The sequence below is a fragment of the Mesoplodon densirostris genome, chromosome 2, assembly GCF_025265405.1.
Source record: "Mesoplodon densirostris isolate mMesDen1 chromosome 2, mMesDen1 primary haplotype, whole genome shotgun sequence".
Taxonomy (NCBI): domain Eukaryota; kingdom Metazoa; phylum Chordata; class Mammalia; order Artiodactyla; family Ziphiidae; genus Mesoplodon; species Mesoplodon densirostris.
The window spans coordinates 96,904,343-96,926,956 of record NC_082662.1 but is presented as its reverse complement, the minus strand read 5'-3'; the positions used below and the strand labels follow the sequence as shown (position 1 = coordinate 96,926,956).

The window sequence follows — 22,614 nt, the reverse complement described above, 5'->3', positions numbered from 1 at the left end:
TTAAAAATAAAAGTCTCTTAGTACTCTGCCAACAGGCTTTGGCATAATCTTGGCAATCACTTAGATTTTTTTTTTTTTTTGGCTGTTATAATTTTTCCCAAGTAGAAATAGTCTCATATTTTGCAGAAGTTGTCCAAGCTAGTGAACACCAATCCACCTTTCTGGTTACTAAATTCATCAGCTGAGTGTATTCAGTCCACATAGAAATCAGTAAAGCGAGTGTGAATCTGCTTGGTGGCTGCTCCTTTCATCTTAAGAAATCGCAATACAAATTCCTGAAATCGTTTATGCAGGAATTTTTATTCTTTAAATCTTCCAGTGTTAAAGCAACAAGAAAACACTTAGAATGTCCTTTGGTGGAATCTTATTACACTTGTTATATATGTAAACTGATATTCTTTGATGCCAGCAAGTTCGTTGCCCTTACAGTGAAATCTCTGCACAATGAAACAAAACAGAAGGAAAGAGGACAAAATAAAATGTCAGTCTTTGCTGATTCCAATTAGATACATTAACAGATTGTCTGGTAACACAAATTGGCAAGAATACAAAAAATCTACATATTACAGTATTTCAAGAAAAATAACTTCATTTGAATACAAAAGGATAGATACACTTTCTTTTTTTTCCTACAGCCACTCTTGGACAGTGGATGTGTGCTAGCACTGGGTGGACCCAGTGCTGCTAAGATATATGGGGTACGACTGGCTTGAGCTTTTGAAGGGGGCTGTTACACATGTGCATTACTAACACCAGACAAAGAAATCTTTCAACCAACAAGGGTTACAGAGCAACGTTCACCAAAGCACAGGTTGGAAGGGGTTCAGGGACTGAAGCAGGCCAATATGGCAGCTTGTAACACACTTCCTTAGACCCACAATGCACTGCCAGCAAAGGATGCTTCAGTTTGGTTGGTTCACACACGGGGCCAGGTGGTGCGGGGGGGCACACCACGTGCGAGTAGCAAATGTTTTTAGGTTGGTTGATTTGTTGTTGTTGTTTTTTGTCGTTCCTTTTGGGGGGCTGTCACAGCCTTTCCAATCAGCGATAAGCTCTGCAGCGGGCAATGTGATTTGCAGGGATAATATCAACAGCTGCCAACGCCTCTGGAGTCAGAAATTACTAGTCTTGACTCCGGTGTGCTGTCCACGGCTGTTATATATGGCTTAGTTCAGTTGGGCCTTCTTAGTTTGTACACTGTGTTTGAGTGGGGGGGGGGTCTGAGGGTGGGTTTCCTATGTTAGTAGCAAATGCTGGGGCTGTGTTTGCTTCCCCTCGGCCGGACCCGTCTGGTGGCTGGATGCGCCGCCTAGATCCCCAGGGGGCCGGCTGTCCCCAGCAGAGCGGCCAGCGGCAGCAGCAGCGCGGGGGAGCCGCGCGAGGGCGCGCCCTGGCCCGAGTCGGAGCCGCAGCTGCCCGCTTCCTCACACCGCAGCTTCTCGCACAGGATGCCCGTGTACGCGGCGGGGCACAGGCAGCGCACGTTGTTGTGGCACGTCCCTCCGTTCTGGCAGTGCAGGAGCTCGTTGTCGCAGACATTCGCTGCAGAACGAGGGAGGGGGGCGCGGGGAGGAGAAGCAGAATCAATTTAAGTTCATCTGCTACATCATGTTTTCAGCTTTAAAAAAATCTCTATCGATCTTGTGCTCCCCCCTCCCCTCCGCAAACTAAGCATGTGACTCCAATTTCCAAACAAATGTAGTCTGCTGCCTTTGTTTTGATCATATTAATTCTTTTCATATAGATTTTTGCTGCAATCTTGGATATGATCATTGTCCATTTCAGGCTATCAAATACAAAGTAATGTGATACTCCTGGTTTGGCAGTATCTTCTCTTCATGGAACTGGGACCTGTTGTGACCTCCAGGGTGTTTCAAGGATAGCGCCTGATACAAGAATGCAGAACTTTGAGGCCAGATGAATGGAATTAAAATGCAAAGCAGTATTGCTAAAATGACCAAGAACCTCTAAGGGGTGGACCATTCTCCCTGCAGGTGATTCCAGGGCTGCATGCAGGAAGGCAGGAGGAACCCACGGCCAAGCATGGGGCAGGGGGCAGGCAGCATGCTCCCGGTGAGGCAGCAGCCAGATCCGAAGACAGAAAGCTTTTCACGGCAGGAATGTGAGGAAGAGCAGTCCCATTTGCCCCTAACAGCCTATTAGGATATTCATTGCTTTGTAAATATAGCAAGTAGAGTCCAAGGTTACCTTGATTTCCAGGAATAATAATAAATGCAACGGTGAAACCCTGATTATCAAAATTTCACTATGTCCATCAATTTATAGAATCAGTTGGAATAAATCAAGCAAGCAATTTCAGACACTAAAATCCATTCACAGTCCCTGTCACGTAACTTGCATCTCTAATAATTTCTTATTCCTTCAAAAAACTAGTTATCCTCATTAATTCCATGTCTCCTATTATTTTAGATAATCAAGGTTTCACTGATTTAGCAGAATGATAAATAGAACACAGAGAAATTAAAACAACACCAAAGAGCAAAAGAGCCAAGAACACTTGCCAGCAACATATGCTGTTTAAGCACTTAATATATAGAACCACTCTGGAAGGGGGGGGGCAGGGCGCAGAGCAGAAAAAGTAGCTTCTTATAAATTATAACATTCTTCATTTTTTAAAAATGTCATAGTCAAATTTCCCCAGGGATACCACATGAATTAAACACACACAGACACACACACACACACACTTACTATTACTATCAAGTGTAAAGTATTTAAAAAACCCTCATCTTCCAAGTAATAATTCAATAGAGAATATTGCATTGTCCATTCATTATGTTCAATAGTATGCCACCTTCAAAAGAAGCTTCTTAAACGCAAACATGCTAATGCTCTGTGTGCAAATGAGCTGAAAAAAGATGGTGGTGGATGCTCACAGAATTAAAACAAAGTGCCCTAAACAGGGCCCTATTTTCCCACCTTCCACAACAATTCCTTGGCGACCTCTAATATAGTTGCATAATGGATTGCTTTAATTTTCAAATGTACCCACATTTGCTATCTGTAAATGTTAGAAGTGACTATTAAGGCCTATAAATCCTTCAGGCTCAAAATATTGATATACAAGGTAGTGTTCCAGGGGTTCTAATGTTTATGTAAGCTACCTCTCATTGGGTGGCTTAGAAACCATGAATATTAGACCCAAATTATAGTATTTTATGAGTCATGGTTTAAAATGTCAAGATCTGTAGCTTTGAGGCAAAGTGTACAAGGGTAGAGTGGTTAAATTCATGGTCAAAACTGACAAAAAGCCTCTTTTTTTGGTGGTTGTTAATTTGGAAAGCATACATAGGTTTTCAGGATTTTGTTTTGCTTACACTTTAGGAAATATCTGTTTAATTGGGGCAACATGGAATAAACAGATCCAAATAACTATTTCTATTTAAAGTTAAAGATTCTCAGCATTTCTTGTTCCAGGCAGCAGATCGCTGAATGGGATATTTCCTTTCATTTGGGCACTACACATAGGGAAATATTGTTTCCATCAATATTGATAATTGCTTGCCTTGAATAATTGAGAAGGAATCAATAGTTAATTAAATATCACTCCCCTTAAGGAAAAAAAAAAGCTATTTTTCTTCTTCTTGGACCTGAATGTAAATCAGTTGTTGAACAGAGGTTTCTTTTTTTCAAGAAGCTTGTGATTAAGTTAAAATTCAATACCTTTCCTACATTTAAATAATCTACTACTTGATGTTGATGACTATGAGAAATTTAATAAATATTCAAGGACCAGATGTAACCCAGGATTAATAATCACATCAGTTGGGGTAATATATTTTCTGTAAGAGATAAGCAGAAAAAATGAAATGTGGAATATATTTAATTACTTTAGAATTCACTTTAAGACACACTACATTTGGTCTCTTGATTGTGCTATTCAACAAATACAGAACTTTACCATATGCAAAGATCTCTCTGTTGGAATCATGTGCTAGAAGTACATCTAAACCTAACTACAAATCTTACCTGCTATTCATAAACTTATGCTCCACCTTCATGTCATTTTGAATCAAATTTGTGGTGCTTAATGAATAAACTAGGTGGTTAACAAATGTCACTGAGCTCTTCTTCAGCATATGAAACCTTGTACTGACCACCATGAAAAAAATAAAAGAAATAGAAAGCATGATCTCTGCTCTTATAAGGTTCACATCTGGTTGGGAAGATAAAATATATACAATAAATAATCTAATATTAATTTCATTAAAATGTTTTCATCATTTCCATCCAGCTCAATCAACATCTGCTTTGTGCCAGGTGCCCTGCTAGACTGTATGGTTATAACTCTGTCTGCCCTAAAGGAGCTCACAGTTTTACAGAAAACAAACAAATGAACATACACAGAAGTAATTATGATACAATATTTAAAAAAAACTATAAAGGAAGTATTTGCCAACTGCTAGGGGAACTCAGATGCTGGTATAAATAATTATTTGGGGGGAGACTAGAGAAGACTATAGAAAGGAGATTGCATTTGAACAATGACATGCATCAGGCAGATATTGGTAGAAAGAACATTATGAGTGGGGAAACTGTATCAGTAAAGGCAAGAAGACGTGAAAATACATCGTGCTGGTTATTAACCATTTGTCTCTCAACTCTAAATCCACCTTTCCTTCTGTTGTGGAGGCTGAAACCCTGCAAGCTGTCTCCTGGTTTCTGCCAACAGGGCACACTAGAGGGAACAGAGGAGGTAGGAGGAAGGAAGCAGAGATTTCCCTTTTCCTGATTCATGGCTCTTCCTAAGAGTATTGCCCCAGCAATGGCCCTACATCCCAAAAGCAGCAGTTGGTTCTGGGGCTCAGCCTTTTCAGATCCAGTTTCAATCTCACCCTTAGAGGTTTCTACACCAACCTGGCAGCATTCCTTCTCTAGAGGTTTGAGCCCCAGCTCCAAGGGGTCCCTGCCTAGCATTTCAGAGGTAAGAGCAGCAGCCAGGCATTACCCCTCCTAAGAGGTACGGGTCCTACATCTGTGGGGTCTCTCCTCCAAACTGTTAGTTTCTTTTTGTTTTTAATCATTAATCAGTGGTTATTTATTGATAAATCAGTTATAGATAGAAGAGAGAGGATTATCCATGAGGTCTTTTGTTGTTGTTGTTTTGTTTTTCTTTTTTTAATATTTTATTTATTTAGTATACAGCAGGTTCTTATTAGCTATCTATTTTGTACATATTTGTGTATATATGTCAACCCCAATCTCCCAGTTCATCCCACCACCACCCCACTGCTTTCCCCCCTTGGTGTCCATACACAAACTGTTAGTTTCCAATAACCCTATCCTCTTTCCTGTGATTCCTCAGCCCAAGAGAGATAACTGCTCCCTACTTACACATTTACTATCTCTGCGTTATTTCAGTGTCCTCTTCTCATGTTTAAATTCTAAAGCACCTGTTTAACCATTCCCCTTAGTAAATTCTCTCTCTCCGTTGAAACACATAGTGTGGGTTCAGTTTTCTCACTGGAGCCTGAGAGACACATGGAAAATGTTGGTGAATGATGAATGAGGAAGGAATGGCATGGCCTGGATCTGAAGGTTCTACATAACATTCTACAGAGTTTAGATAATAGGCAATGGGAAGCTGTCAAAGACCTATGGGCAGGGTGGTGATTTAAAGGGGGAGAAAAAGTGAGGCTAGACCTGAGAAAGGACAGGCTGGAGGCAAGGTGACCAGATACCTCAATAAAATAGGCTTGGTCTAGGTTAGAGCAATGGGGAGAAGGAAGAAGGAACTGATTTGGAGACAGGTTATTTGAAATAGGTAAGAGAGAGTCTGAGGTTCCTGTTTTTGGCATTTGGATGCATCATAATGTAATTTATTAAGAAAAGAAGATTGGAGGAAATGTTTGGTCAGGGAAGAAAATAAACTTTTTTTTTTTTGACCTATTGACTTGGAAGGATCTGTAGGCTCTTCTGCAGGGGTCTTGTTATTAGTTGGAAAAACTAGTTAACAGTTCAGGAGGTAGTTCATCTTGGAGATACAGATTTGGAGCAGGGGTGATGGTGGTCATTGTTACAAAAAGTGAAGAGAAAGGAATAGAAGACCTCATCCTGCTAGAATATAGACTAAGTCAAAATGAAGACTGCAGCTAGAACCCTGAAGAATACTAGCATTTAAGCCATAGGCAGAGAAAGAAAGACCAGGAATGATGCTGAGAAAAAAAGATCTCAACAAAATGCAGTAATGAAATGAGGTTATAAAATTAATCATAGAAGTCTTCCTGCTGTGGTTGGCTGTATCTAGGAATAAATAGACAGGAAGAGTATGAGAGGAAGGGCACTTTGAGCTGGATAAAGGAAATACGCAAAATAAGCATTGCATGCTCTTGATAGAATGTGGCAGAAGGGATTTTAGAATAGAGAAAGGATTGGAGGAATTAACATTTAATAGAGGTCTTTGATTGTCAGTCTAAAGTAGTAGTTTTCAACAGTGGATGAATTTTGTCTTCCAGGGGACATTTGACAATGTCTGGAGATGTGTTTGGTTGTCACACCTCGGGGGAGGGCATGCTACTGGCATCTAGTGGGTAGAGATGCTACTAAATATCCTGCAATAAACAGGGCCGCCTCCTCCCCCACCAAACAAAGAATTACTCCTCAATTAATGTTGGTGATAAAAGGTTGAAGGTCTGGATCAGGGTATCAGCCACAGTAAAGAAGATGGGCAGGTGTCCTTATGTATATTGGGGAAAAGAGAATGAAGATGCCTTGGTGACTTTAGATCAGAGAGAGTGAGTCTTCAGGTGCAGAACCATAGGAATTAAGACGAATGTAGTACTCAAAGCTGGAATATAAGAGCAGATTATCTTCCTGGGGGAGTTAAATCAGAAGACTGGGATCTAAATGGTCTAAGACAGACCATTTAGTATTGCTCACAATTAAAGAGGAACCAAAATCACCCTTGTCATGTAATTCATCCTACCTTGCTCTGACAGAAATAGTAAAATCAAAGCTTGAGGAAACTTCAAAAACTATCTAGACAAGCTCTAGACGAGGAAACCGAAAACAAGGGTAGCTCTAGATCTAGCATCCAGGTCTCCCAATTTACAGATTACTGCTCTTCACATAGAAGAGAACAGTCAGGAGAAATGCAGTAAATGTGCTGCACAGTGTGAAATGCATTCTATGCTCCCCAAGACAACATAAGTAACTCCTCTGTAGATCCTCAGTAGGCTTTCATTTGTATTGACCAACTGATCTGTTTTCATACCACACTGGGTGGAGGGCTTTGTTGATAGCATTAAATTTCGCATCTTCTAGAGTTCCAACACATTCTGGCAGAGCTCCAAATTCAAATCAGCTCATACATAAAATACCAAAAATATCAAGGTCTAGCTTGGGAATGGCAAATATGTTGCATATGCTCTGATTTCCTCTGCCTCTGCGTAGAAAACATAGCTACTTAATCATGGCATTCTCTTGCACTAAACTTCAGAATTCCTTTCAACACAAGGTTTTGTAATAAGAACATTTTGTATTCTATTTCAAGCTAATCACTAAAGGGATGTCACCTATAAGCTGAAGTTATACATAATGGCCCATCTCTGGGAACCCTGCCTCCCAGGTAATGAGCATTAAGCTAAAATACCTTTGTTTAGCTCACAGGAAACATCCTGACCAGGCCCACCTGTGAATGACTGCAGGGAGGAAGAAACTAACACATCCGTTCCAGAGGCTGACCAGAACCAGGAAATATTTGACTTTACTCCCTCCCCTTTTAGAATAAAAGAAGCCGGAATTCTAATACAGGCAAGATGGTTCTTTGGGGCATGAGTCCACCATCTTTTCAGTTTGCTGGCTTTCTGAATAAAGTTGCTATTCCTTGCCCCAACAGCTCCTCTCTCAATTTATTGGCCTGTTGTGTAGCAAGCAGTATGAGCTTGGACTTGGTAACAGTTTCAGGCATTTACCACCAGTTGATAGAACTGGCATGAGGATAAACACCCATTTACAAAATCCTGGCATTATCTCCATTTCATCTTGCATAGCATTGCAGATTAAAAATCCAACTAGGGATTTCTACCCAATAAGCACTTTGCAGTTATCACTTCTTTATTTGGTGCCCTTCAGTGTGGATTTGCCTCAAATTGAAAACGCTGACCTTATTTTGTTAAGTATTTACATTAAGCATGTCCCGATTCTTTCTACACTGCTTTTGACAAATTAACAATGTGCTATCTCAATAAATAGTGAAGGTTCATTTTTAATCTCTTACACAAAACTTGTTCTAGTATTGGATACAAATTGTTATTTGCTAGACAGGATTCTTTTTATTATAATAAAATATAATCCTTAGATACAGAAAAAGCTAATACTACTTTGGTAATAGCTTGACTATATTCTAAAGGATCATTTTACTATTGATAGAAATAAAATCATTATGGTGTGTCCAAAATCACACCATATATCCTATAATCCCGTGATGCTTCAATATTAGGAATGCTTTCAAACCAAGATAATCTGTGGCCCTTGATAGGTAAGGTTATAGTATTAATGTTAGACCCAAACAGAGTTATGCTGCAAAAAGATGAAGTGTGGAACCCTGATGGAAAGGCTGAAGTCAGCAAGGTGTTCTAATAGCTCTGATCATAGCTTCAGTAAGCAAGCCACCATAGTAGATAAGTAAACTCCCACAGTTGCTACAAGTTTACAAAAACACTAGGAATTTTCACAGTGAAAGAATAGGGACAAGCAGCATTTCTTCCTCCTTCTTTCACTTCTTTCTATTTTTCTTCTAGCTTGGATAATAAGAGTCACAGGGATGTGGCTAAATCATTTGCTCCTTCAACTTGTTTTTTGTAAGTTTCTTGATTGTCATTCATTTTTTCCTCTTTCTAAACTGCAAACTATTGTCAAAATGTGAATTATAAGACCTTGATTCCTTTTCCCTCTATTAGTCCCTTCTGGAAGGTATGGAAAAAGCAGACCTAGAGGGCCTCCCTGGTGGCGCAAGTGGTTGAGAGTCTGCCTGCCGATGCAGGGGATATGGGTTCGTGCCCCGGTCTGGGAGGATCCCATATGCCGCGGAGCGGCTGGGCCCGTGAGCCATGGCCGCTGAGCCTGCGCGTCCGGAGCCTGTGCTCCGCAACGGGGGAGGCCACAACAGTGAGAGGCCCGCATACCGCAAAAAAAAAAAAAAAAAAAAAAAAAAAAGCAGACCTAGAGAGGGAACCAAAATGTGCAAAGAGGACACCAGCTAGGACTTAGTATAGATACTTGTTCTATTCTTCTTTTCTTTTATGACCTGAAGGGTCACTTATTCCTATTATAGTCATGATGACCCATTACATTACCACAGGGAAGGTTTCTTTCTTCTGTCTGGGTCTTGTTCAAAGCTATACATTTAGGTTTGCCCTGTCAGTGAGCTGCTAGGCTTGAGCAATGCTGGGTCTGTATTTATAGACTTGAAAGTTTCTCTTTTTGGCTTTGTCTCCTGCACTTCAAGGAATCGAGGCAATGTGTTACCATGACAGCCTTCCTTGATGGCTGTATTAATAAAGTGACCTCTACCTTCACCACCTGAAACAAGCCTAGGATTGCTGAGGGAAAGATGTTCCAAATGTTCCTGTCCTTTTCAAAGAAACGTCAAAGAGCAAATAACCTCCACCAAACAGGCTAATAACAAAGGCATGTGTGCAACATTCAGTTCTGATTTAGGTATTTGAGAGTCTGTGGCAGGGAGATGAAGAGCTGTGATTATGACCCATTTATTCAGCCTTGGCGGCTGTTTTACTAAGTTGTGAGATGTGAGAGGTAAAACTGAACCTACAGGTTAGCTCCTGGTATGTAGAAGAAACTTTACAGACAGTTGTCTAATGGCCTTTTGGGGAATTCTAGGTACATTTTTCCTATCTTTTCTTACTTATGTCTGGCCATGATTGGGAATATGGCTTAGTGGTAAAAAACACTGATTAAGAGTCATAAAACCTGAGTTCTAGTTCTGACTAGTCATCACTTTGCTGTAAGGCCTTGGACATAACACAAAACCACTTAGTGACATCCATCCATCCATCCATCATCCAATCAGGTACTGTTCTAGATGCTGAGCCCACAGTGTGAGCCAGATGGACCATGCAGCTGCTTCTGTGGAGTTCACATTCTAGTGACAGCTATAAAGTTAGAGAAAGAGTTTGAAGTAGGTGTTCCTAAAGTTCTCTTGAGCTCTGTGATTTGCATGAATATTTCTCATGGAAAGCCTATCATCTTAAAAGGCAAAGAGTGAGGAATTCTTCCTCTTTTTCATCAAATACATGATAACAGTTGGACTTCTCCAATATTATAGTCCTGGTGATGACTTAGGTGGCTGCTTGGCTTGATCAGTTTTGCCTGCTGGTGCCCCACTGAACAGAGATAGTTTTTCACCTCACTAAAAGTATGAGGTGGTATGAAGAGAATTAGGTGAAGAACTTGTGATTCAAGTCTGGTCTCTGTGGTTAATGGGCTGGATGAATTTGGGGAAATCGTTTAACCTCTTTTGCCTCTATTTCCTCACTTCTAAAGCAAGGATAATAACACTTGTCCTATTCACCGACCTCACAGTTGTTGGGAGCTTCAAGAGGAATTATGTGGTGGTGCTTTAAAAAATATAAAACACAACCTAAGTATACTTTGTTAATGTTCAATACCTTCCCAATCTCTCCTAATGCTAGAAGCTCAGAGTGGAAGAGCAGGGTGCTTAGTTTTACATCTGCCAGAATAATGAATTAATCACTACATATCTAATGCAAGGTACTTGAAGTGAAAAGGAAGTAAATTTCCTCGCTCAAAGACATCATCTGTATATGTCCTCTGTAGATATGAATCTTGAGACAGCATGGGGTCAAACATGCAGTTATTGAATATTTGAATTCAACTGCTGTGTACTTGCAAGGTCAGATTGGACCAGCAGTGCCTGTTTTCTCAAAGGTGACTTGTATACTTGCATTCAATGAGCATTCTCCTGTACCAATCAGAGTACATAAGGTGTGTTTTCAGAATACCAGGGGGGTACTGCCCCTTGGCCAAACTTTAGCTTCTGTGATGGTAAAGCAGGGGATACAGTATCTATCTAGACTGAAACCTGGGAGCCATCAAGTGAAAACATCCTTGCTTTCCTGCTCTCAACCTATACTCCTGTCTGTGCCTGTATCCATCATGGGACAGTGACGCTGGTGGCATGATCCCCGTGTGACAGCATCCAGCCTACTTTGTTTCAGTGTAATGAGGCCAAGGAGCAGAGCTAAAGGGGCTGTAGGGAAAAATGTGGAGCTGTCAGCAGGTGGTCAGACATGTCTGGGTAATCTAGTACAGCAGGTTCTGACATTAGAGAGCAGCAGTTCTATTCTTATTCATCTAATATCAAAGCACTGATTATGGGAGTGACACTTGCTCTTGTCCAATCAAAGGAAATTCTACTCAAAACATCATAAGAAAGCCATGTTCATTTGAAGGAGCCTATGCCTGCAGTATGCGGTAACCCAGCTAGCGTGAATGAGATAACAGGTGACTTGAATGCAGGAGCTAGAGGCACTGCCCAAACACCCCAAGTTTTTAGCTGTTGCAAACTGAAAAAAAAACCTTTGCTGATGTTGAGAAATAATTCATTCGTTGAGAATCCCACAAGCCAAAGGCTGGGCACCTTTCCTAAAGCGATCTTTAATGATGTATTGAAATCCTATTTAGGTCAACACCTTCAGACACAGACGTAGGCAAGGTGCTCATAAAAATGGTGCTGAGAAATCACAGAGTTTCTCATCTGGTATCAGAAAATGCACTTGTCTAGTTTAATAAAAAGGTGCAACCTCTACTCTTTTGCCCAAGGCGAAAGATGGCATTCATTGGGAGGCATAGTCACACACAATGGCAACATACATCAGGGTATAAACCACCATTTCAAAGTACATATCATTATGTCAGAAGAGAAAGCAGTACAAATATTTATCTAGTGTGATCCCCCTAAGTACAGACATATACCTCTCCATGTACCTTTTGTAACATAAACTTTAGAGAAAGTACTGGGACAGAGTCTAACGAAATGTGACCAGTGTTCATCTCTGTCTGGTAGGCGTGCAAGTGATTTCAGTAACTTTAATTTTCATCTTTATACTTTTTACTCTTTCCAAATTGCCTGGAATAAATGTATAGTCCTTTGAAAATATTAAAAATGTTAATAAAAGAATTTTACTTGAGAAAATAAAAGTATCTTTTACTGAGATAATAAAGGTAATTTCAATAAATGAATCAAGTGACCATATTTTGCCACATTTCAGTATTTGTTATTAATATATATTTCTAGTCAAACTACCAATTATCTTAAATGTCTACAAAAACTATCTCAGGAAAGGCATAATCCTATAATCATAATAATCTTATACTCATACACAATCCTATACTCATACACAATTCTACACTCATACACAATCCTATACTCATACACAATCTATACTCATACACAATTCTACACTCACACACAATCCTATACTCATACACAATTCTACACTCATACACAATCCTATACTCATACACAATTCTACACTCATACACAATCCTACACTCATACACAATTCTACACTCATACACAATCCTATACTCATACACAATTCTACACTCATACACAATCCTATACTCATACACAATCCTATAATCATACACAATCCTATACTCATAAGAGAGACTTAGACACAAGGATTCATTGCCTTGCAGAACACTGTACAGCCTCAGGTGTGAATGGAACCAGTAGGGTCTCCTGAGCTAAAGTGATCTGTAGCCCAAGGGCCATCTCATTGTGAACTAGTGCAGACTGATGCAAAATGAGGGGACATTTTTACATTTGAAGATCAAGCCATAGTGAGGACTGTAATTGAATTTCCCACCACCTTTCCAATAGAGGGGCTCATAGTCAGATTTAACCTAAAGAAAGCATATTTCATACTACTTGAGTTTGTGGGAGACTCATACCTGCTACACTTGTACATGCCTGCACTATATCTGTGACCTGTTCATTGTGGCTGTATCATGAATATTCAGCCCCGTCCCTGGCACAAATAGATGCCCGATAAATATTTATTAAGCAAGTAAATAAAATTCATCCTTTGTTCTCTGCCTCCTTCTGAGTGGTGGATACAAATCTATTATTAGTAGACTGATATCAATACAAATGGATATACAGCTCATAGGTTGGAGAGCAGGAAGTAGAAGGAACTTTTCCTTGGTGGCCTCCTTTCAGTTTCTGTGGAGTGGGAGGTAAGGCTTCTGCTGAGCATGAGATGCAGAGTTAAGCTGGGGTTAACTCATGCTCTGGAGTTAAGGGAAGGGATAGATATTTGGCGGGGAATGGGAGAAAGCTATCTAGGGACACACCGAAAATTCGCTGGTCAGCTTTGACATTGCAGCTCAGCTTGTATGTCATGATTTGTCAAGGCTTTTCATAAGTGATTCCATAATGAAGAATATTAGCTAGAAGAGAATGGTGATTAGTTTGGGGTTTTTTCCTTTAATGATACAATGAATACGTTGGGAAGGGATGGAGGGAGGGGAAGAAGCAAGGGTAGGCAGATGAGTTAAAAGATCAGAAGCATTCCCTTCATGTTTCATTAGTCACAACGTATTACCTCTCACAATCTTGGCATTGCGGGTAATATGAAGGTAAAGAAACATGGCCCTGAAGGAACTTAGTGACATGTTTCTTTTAATTGGAACGTGACTAGTTAAATTTGGAAAACAGGCTAAAGGAAAGTGCAGATGGAGCTGTTCTATGTGGCACTGGGGTGGAGGTGAGAGATCCTCATGGCACTTAGAAGAATGCAAGAAAAAGGACTTGGTGTTCTTTAAGAATTGTAAAAGACAATCCATACAGCCCCATTCAATGCTGAAGACAGATTTGTAAAACAGTTCACATTCTGAGTAGGAGGAAGAGCCATACTACAGGCCTTTGATATTCAGCATTAAGATATTCAAGTATCTGTGGCTGAAAGAAGATAATTGTGTCATTAATTCACATGCACGGTTTTTGTTTTTTTTTTTTTTTGAGACAGAATTTCAATGCCTTTGAGCACTTTGTAAAGCTAAAACATAATTTGGGGTTCCTGTTTGTCGAGCTATAGCCAAATGTCTCCTTAGAGACTTAATTTTTCCTATATATACTTGGCAGGAGTGTTCTAAATACGGTCTAAGCCCTCTTAGGATTTTTAAACAGCAGGGATATTTAAGTATGAAAAATAGCTACTGAAATCACACAGCAGTAAATTTCTTAATGATTTTTTTTCCCCTGGGAATCACTGTAATTCACTCTTGTCTTCTGTGGCCTTGCTGTCACCATAACCACCTCCTGACAATGTCAAACCAAGTCTTGGGAGGTGATTTTATAATGTCAGGATGAAACAAAGCCATTTCCCTGTTAATGCCAATGTCAAGGCAAAATGAATTGGTGTCAATAAATTCAAGGTGAGGAAAACAACATTATGGAATCAAGAGAATGTGCAAAATGATGATGAGTCATTTAGGGATGCCAGGATCCAAATAAAATGACTGCTAATTTTCAAAAACGTATTTGTCACTGCACTGGGGACCAGACATTTAAGTAATCTAAAATACATTAGTGAGGCTAGGAAAGGACAAAGGGGTTACAATTACAGACAAGTCATAAGCATACCTTTTCAATAAAGTCACAACGCACCATTGCAACTCACATTGTCTTTCCCCATTGTTAAATTCCTGAGACACTCAAAACTTGAACTGCAAAGTTTAGTACTTAATTATTTACTGTGGTGTTGTCCAGAAGCCTGGGTTCGAACACTGACATCACCACTCGTGGCTCTCCAATCTGAATTTCTGCGCCTCTGTTTCTTTATCTGTAGCAGAGGCCATTTTACAGGGCTCTTGTGAGCATGAGAGATCATTCAACTCAATGATTATTATGAAGTGCTTTTTTAAGTGCCAGGCACTGCTCAAAGTCCTAAAATAAAAAGACAGAATGGAAGAGCCATAGAAATAGTGTTTATTTTTATAGCTTCATGTATTTATGTCTCATTAGATAATGTAACTTCACAAAGTGGATGCTCTTGTGTCTTTTAGTTCATTTTCATCATTAATAATTTCAGCTTCTTTGGTGCTTAAATACTCTTTGATTTGAAAAATATCATCTTTCAATACTATAGTCCCTTACATGAAAAAAACAACGGCAATTTATTTAGTTTTCTTTAATGAAGAGGAAAATGGACAAAAGTCCGTATTAAAGAAAGTGTTTAAAAAAGACAGGGATGCTAGACTAGCTCAGGAGTAACATTAAGTAATTCTATGCAATATAACTTTTACTGAAACTAAACTTCAAACATGAGGCATTAGAAAGAGGTACTCAAGAGTCCTTTCTCAACATTCAAAGGAATCCTTTCATAATTGGTTAAGAAAATGGTATAGAGATGAGAATAAACCTATACAGTAGATGACATAAAAAGGAGGGAATGAAGTCATTGCAAGTATGTAGAAGGGTGTTTTAAGGTTTTCCCTAAGAAGAGCAAGGCTGCTGTATCTCAGGAGAGAGGAGAGCTAGTTAGATGGACGTCAAGAGGCTAGCAAGCAATGTGTGGGAGCTTTCAGATGCAGCGGCAGGAAAAAAAAAACACATTATAAATTGGTTTGGATACAACTGGGAGGCTGAGAACATTATTTAAAACAGTGAAAAGATGTTAGTGCCTCTCTATGAAGCAGACTAAGGCATAGCGAGGTTAGATGAAGCAGGGATGAATAAGGTTTGGGTAGCTGGTTAAAGAGAAATCATATGATGTGCTTTGAAAATATCTTGTTCTAACACATTTCACTTTCTTCAACATCTCTAATTCTTATCTTTGAATATATATAATCTTTATATTAATAAAGAGTTATTATAGAATATAAGCTCTGTGAAGATAAGGATTTTGACTGTGTTGTTCCCAGTTGTATGTGCAAGCCTTGAAGAGTGCCTAGTGTCCAATATCCAATGAGTATGAGTACTTTTGAGTGAATGAACAAGTGAATTTTATAGAAAAAATTCATATATTCCATATCCATTGCTTCATTTCTTCTTCTAGAATACTTTCCCATGGTGTTTACTCTCTATCCCCTAAATCAAAGGGATTTATATATTTATAGCATTTCTATTGCACAGAAGTGCTATAGCCAGATTGAGTTCTCACTCACAGCCTTCAGTGGTTGCGAAATGGATAATTCTGAAGTCAGAATCCTCCACAATGTGGGGAGATCAGAATCTCCCCACTGTCTGCTTTCACTCCCCAGTATGAACTTGCTACTCCTGGCTAATCTATTCACTATTTTAAACACACACACACATACACACACAAAATTAAAATAAATTATAAATAAGAGGCTAGACACTTTTACATGTCATCTTGGAGAATATTTCCACTAACCTGGCAGGATAGGTACTTATTATTATTATTACCATTTCCATTTTATAGGAAACCTGTGGATCTTATCCAAGCCCCAGCAGTGACTGAGCACAGCAGTAGGACTAGAACTTAAACTACTCTGACACCAAAGCACTGTCAGTGCCTGGTGCCTTTCTGTCCCTCGACTGCTGTATTCTGGCCTCTGAGTTGGTGCCTCTGCTTCTGGCCTGTCCTTCCCTAAACTCCCCACGTATTTTTGAATGTCTAACTCATGGACAACACCCATGGCTTCTCTGACTCTTCCAGCCTTCAGACACTAGTTCTGCCTTTCAAAACTTATGGTAAATGATCTGGATCTAGATCTGGACATAGATATAAAGGTAAATATAATTTGGATGGCCTGGATTTAAATCTTGGTTCCACCAAACACTAGCTGGCTGAGCCCATGCAAATCATTTGACCTACCTTTGCTTCATTTATAAAATGGAGATAACCTCATAGGACTGTTATGTTGATTAAATAAATTAATTAAGACACATAAGGCAATTGCAACAATGTGTGACATAAAGTCCCTCAGTAAATGTTAAGGTTTTTTTTTTTTTTTTTTTTTTTTTTTTTTTTTTTTTTTTTTGTGGTACGCAGGCCTCTCACTGTTGTGGCCTCTCCCGTTGTGGAGCACAGGCTCCGGACGCGCAGGCTCAGCGGCCATGGCTCACGGGCCCAGCCGCTCCGCGGCATGTGGGATCTTCCAGGACCGGGGCACGAACCCGTGTCCCCTGCATCAGCAGGCAGACTCTCAACCACTGCGCCACCAGGGAAGCCTCTCTCACCTACTGTTTATAAGAAATAGCAAAGGCTGTGAAGTCACGCAGAGGTTGATCAAATCTTGGGTCCTTGTGTCACTGGTTATAGGGCTCCGTCAGGGCAAGTAACCACCCTGAACCTCAGCTTCCACATCGGTGAAACAGGCACAACATGGTAAAGTACTTTTGAAGATGAAAATAGATATTGCATATAAAAAGCCTACCAATAAATGGTAACTATTTGAATTATAGAGAGGTTTAAATGAGGTATGATTGTTTATGAATCATCTGGCAAGTAACAAGAGCTTCTTAAATGTTGGGGTTAATTCCTCTTCTTTTTATAAGAGATTAAAAAAAATTCTCTACACCATCCTACTTCCGTTTGGTAACTAAAAAGAAAAGCCTCTATTGATAGGTCAGTATATGTGTCACTTTTTGGGGGGAGGGGTTTCAGTTAAACCAAACTAACAATAACAAAAGCTAACATTTATTCATTAAGCACTTAGTTTGTACCAGGCATTATTCTAAGTACTTTCCATGCACTGATTTATTTAAGCCTCTTAACTATTTTATAAGGTAGGTACTCTCATTTCAACAGTTTTACAGCAAAAGAAACCAAGACTCAGGGAAGGTAGATAACCTAAGGTCACACAAGTTGTAGGTGCCAAAATCTGGGATGTCACCTAGTCCTGTGGCCTTAATCCCTTCATTATTCTGTCTGATTGCTATGCTCTCCACCCGTATGCTGAAATGCTGTGAAGACTACTACTTTTTGTCTGTTTCCTTCTCTACCAAAGAGAATCAAATACTAATCAATTATAAGGCATCCATGTGGTAAGGGCAGTAGAAAACAGAAAAAGCACATCTCTGTTGCAGATGTCTCAAAATTTAGATTTAATACTGAGTGTCTCAGCAAAGGCAGACGCAGACTATATAGTATGTCTTTAATCCATCCATTTTTCTTACCTACTTTTCTCCCAACCTAGTCCAAGCCACTAACACCTCTCACCTGGACTACTGTAGTCTTGTTAGTCCCATTCTTACCCTCCCTCCCTTGCCCCTTCTACAATCCATTGTCCACACAGTAGCCAGAATTATTATTTTTAAATTTAAACCCCCATATCATGCCACTCTCCTGCTTGACTTCCACTGCACTTAGACTAAATGCACACCTCTTGTCCTAGCCATCAGGGACCTGTGATCTGGTGCATATCCATCTCCTTCTTTTACCTCATCTCATGCCACCTCCCTGTCACTCACTGTGTTCCAGTCACACTTGTTTCTTTCCATTTTCTGAACTGGCCAAGCTCCTTTCTGCCTTCTGGGTTTTTCAGGAGGTGTTTCCTCTGCCTGGAATACCCTTCCTCCACAACTTTCCATGGTGGGTTCTTGCTTGATACTCAGGTCTCAGCCAAAGTGTTAACTTCTCAGAAAAGCATTGGCTGACTGCCAGTCTCAAGTGATGTCTGCCTGCCCACTGTTTATTCCTTTCCTTGTCTCCCACCTGCCTCCCACCAGCTCATGGGCTCTTGAGAGCAGGGTCTATGTTTGTCTTCTTACCACCATATTCTCACCCAGAGAATGTGCCACCCAGAACAGCGCCTGCCACAGAGTTCATGCTCAATGCACATTTATTAAATAAACTGAAGCCTTCTATGGCTTGTTTCACCTAGCATCCTTCCTTTATGGGCCTAAAAATAGGGCGGGGATAATGGATTGTGTGGAAGCTTTCCTGGCTGGGATAGATTTTAATTGCTTTTCTACCCCAGGATTAGATAAACTCTTCTGACCTTCTGGTCTTTAAGCCGTGATGATAACTACAGAATACAATTAGCACCCCAATGCATTGGCTGCCAGACCCTTAGAGTTAAATATCACGGGACGTGTCACAGCAGTGTTGTTTCATGCAGACTTGCTCCAGGGGAATATTATGCACTTGGCAATCCAGCAGAAAATTCCCCTCAGAGAAAGAATCGTTCCTCATGATGGATGGACAGTTTCCAGCATCAGTTTCCACAGCTAGGTTATCTCCTAATTTTTAGTTTGGTATAAAAGTGAAAGCTGAAGGATGTATTGCTGTCAAAAAAAGGAACCTATCGGGCCTCCCTGGTGGCGCAAGTGGTTGAGAGTCCGCCTGCCGATGCAGGGGATACGGGTTCGTGCCCCGGTCTGGGAGGATCCCATATGCCGCGGAGCGGCTGGGCCCGTGAGCCATGGCCGCTGAGCCTGCGCGTCCGGAGCCTGTGCTCCGCAACGGGGGAGGCCACAACAGTGAGAGGCCCGCATACCGCAAAAAAAAAAAAAAAAAAAAGGAACCTATCAAATGATTACAACTATTATTTCCACAGAACTGCCTTTTCCCCTGGCAGTGCAGCTAAGATGCTAGGAATATAAATATTCATAAGGAGTCAATGTTAAACCATGGGCCATAGAAGAAATAATTTCATATCACAAACAGGAACTATTGGATTTCTCTGTGAGATTTAATTGCCAGAGTTTTTCCAAATTCTAAATATCTGTCCTGCCTGATAAAGTATTATCAGCTCTCCTCTTTCTGAGTGAAAGAGCAGAGGAATGATGTCATGGTAAAAGAGGCCAATAATGGCCTGAGAGTGTACTCCTGGTGAACTGTCAGCATGGAACTGTGCAGGGGCAACACTTAGTTGTGTAGCACAAGGCATGACGTGAGTGTTGTGATGAGAACCAGGACTACCGATCTGCAGCTCTGAGGTGGGTCTCAGCCTGCACACTCATCGTGCTGAGAAGTGTTTTGAGCAGAGCAAACTGTTTTCTACTCTCAATGTTCGAAAGAAACAGAAAAGAACAAAGACAGAAATCAGACAAGAGGATCCACAGTTGTACTTTAACTCATCAATTCATTTGCACTCCCTCAGTGCTCATCTGGCTATTGGGGAAGGAGGGATACTGATTTGTAATTTAAAATCCCCCACTGGTAAATCCACAAGCAAATAATTTGTTCTGGGAGTACCTGGTGTGCTACGTCTGAAAACGCTGCTGTGGGCACGTCTCTTCAACATTCCAAAACCCTGTGTTGGAACAGCTCCTTTGTGCCAGATTCTAGGTTAAAGAACTTCCTTTGGAAGGTGTTTTAACAAACTCTCCCCTGCTGGTTTCCTGCTAGCATCACTGCATAATGGGTTTTGTCAGGAGAAACTAGTGGGGATGCTAAGGCCTACCCCTACCTGTAAGGAATCATTAATCTTTACTGTGAATAATTTCAAAAGACTTGACTGAATAGAAATAACCTCAAATTGAAAATACAGTTTTTTTCTCTTGGCGACTTATTTTCTACTCCTGCCTCACTCCCGCCCCTTCCTTTCCTTTCCTTAATGTAGGCTGACATCTATATATACTGGCAAGGGTATTTTCAAAGACTCTGTAACAGCAATGAATGCAGAGAATGGGATCTTCAGAAAGTATGTATTCTATTTTGAGGCTGAATGAATAGCATAACCTGAAGCTAGTGGCCTCTGTGTTAGGAAAACAAGACATAACACCACAGAACCTGGGTTTTACAAAGAATATAGGAATAAAGTTATCCTAGTTTTAAGACTCAAACCAAATTAATGCAATTTCTTTCTCTGTCTTCTTGAATGATATGCTTAGAAGTCCTTTCAAAGTTGCCAAAGCAAAAAGCAATGAACTGCTCTAACTTTTTTCTCTTTGATATACTTTAGGTAATAATAGTGTGAACTGATGCTATATAATAATCCAATAATAACATTTTTTCAGAGATAAAGAGTTTAATAAAAAGAAATAAAATAAAAAATATTCATTGAAAATGATTTTAAAACAGCATTCATCCAAAAAATATTCATTGAAAATGATTTTAAAACAGCATTCATCCAACTTTCCAAACCATTTTGATGCTTTCTGAGATTGTAGGAAGTAGGACAAAATTAGGCAAAAATTAGATTATGTTTCTTACTGGGGGAATAACACTTCCAACTTAAAAACAAAGTTTATATTCAACAAATGGGGTTCCATTTATAGGTGAACTACAGTCATTGGAATGATAAATTTGGTCTACCAGGTTTTGGCATGCAAAAATATTATGCAAAGATCCATCATATGGAAAACGGTAACAATAGGTATGGTAATGGTAAGACATTACATATTTTTTTCTTTCCCCTGAGTTGTTCGGCTTCAAAAGGCCATCAGGCGATTTTTTGGTAACTGTTTCATGAGGACCATTAATGTGTGAATTAACTGAATTTGCAGGTCTTTAAAAAGGAAGCTGTGGACACTGCTCACTTCTGCCCATGTCACAAATGATATTTAATTTTTAGTTTTAAGCCAGATGGTCAATGAAGGCAGTGACCTCAGTAATGGACAATGTAATTACATACTTTATTTTCACTAAAATTGAAACTTCATTGAAAACGATTTTGTCTCTCAGTTTATTTATCGTGAAAAGTGCTTTTCACCTTTTGAACTCTGGGCTGAATATAATGGCTAGATATCTCCTTTAATTGTCTCTAACGACTTCAGAGTAGGCTGAAGTTAAATTTAAAATGATATAGAGTTCTTTTGCTTCCCCAGATTGGCAGTTCCTAATTTTAGAAGATTGCCAACCGAGTGGTATCACAGTGGAACTAATGTGTCATCCGCATTAATCTGACTAACAGATTGAAAGTAAGGGGATTTTGAACTAGCTTTTTATTGTACTGTGTGTTTTAATATTTGACATTAGACATATGGTGAATAACATTCCCAAACTTTCAGATGAGAACATGTCAGAATTGAATTTATCTGCACTTGGGCTATTAGAGCAAATTTTAGATCAACTTTTGACGGGAAACCGAGCCTTTCCCTTTAATATAATGAATAAAAACATATAATCCGGAGGATGGGTCCATTTTCTAATATCACTAACTAAGGAGTCTGGGATATATAAATGAAAAAAAAGACTTCAGCAAAACTTCCTCACGCTACTCATTACAAAAAAAGCCAAGAAATTAATGTTCTGCTTCTTAGATATTATGGCAAAGTATTAGATTCATAATTTTCTAATACTTTAGGAAGCGAACACATCCTCACACTATGAACTCATAAGTCTACTGATATTAATAATTTATTCTGGCAGCTTATGTAGGATTCAAACTGTAATATTTATAAAAGAATGTTGCAATTTTCTTATTACAAAAAATCTTAATAAAAAATAAATTAGGGCTTCCCTGGTGGCGCAGTGGTTGAGAGTCCGCCTGCCGGTGCAGGGGATACGGGTTCGTGCCCCGGTCTGGGAGGATCCCACATGCCGCGGAGTGGCTGGGCCCGTGAGCCATGGCTGCTGAGCCTGCGCCTCCGGAGCCTGTGCTCCGCAACGGGAGAGGCCACAGCAGTGAGAGGCCCGCGTACCACACACACACAAAAAATAATAATAAATAAATAAATAAATAAATTAG

The 22,614-nt window shown here is 39.9% G+C and overlaps 1 protein-coding gene across 2 annotated transcripts in view; it reads right to left on the bottom strand.

The window, feature by feature from the left end:
- Window positions 1-1,309: 1,309 nt before the first annotated feature.
- Window positions 1,310-22,614, bottom strand: part of NTNG1 (netrin G1) — a 365,432-nt gene continuing 344,127 nt past the window's right edge. For both annotated transcript variants that reach the window (XM_060085947.1, XM_060085936.1), the window contains exon 6: window positions 1,310-1,542. In XM_060085947.1, the coding sequence (XP_059941930.1) occupies window positions 1,310-1,542 (233 nt within the window). The remainder of the gene's footprint in view (window positions 1,543-22,614) is intronic.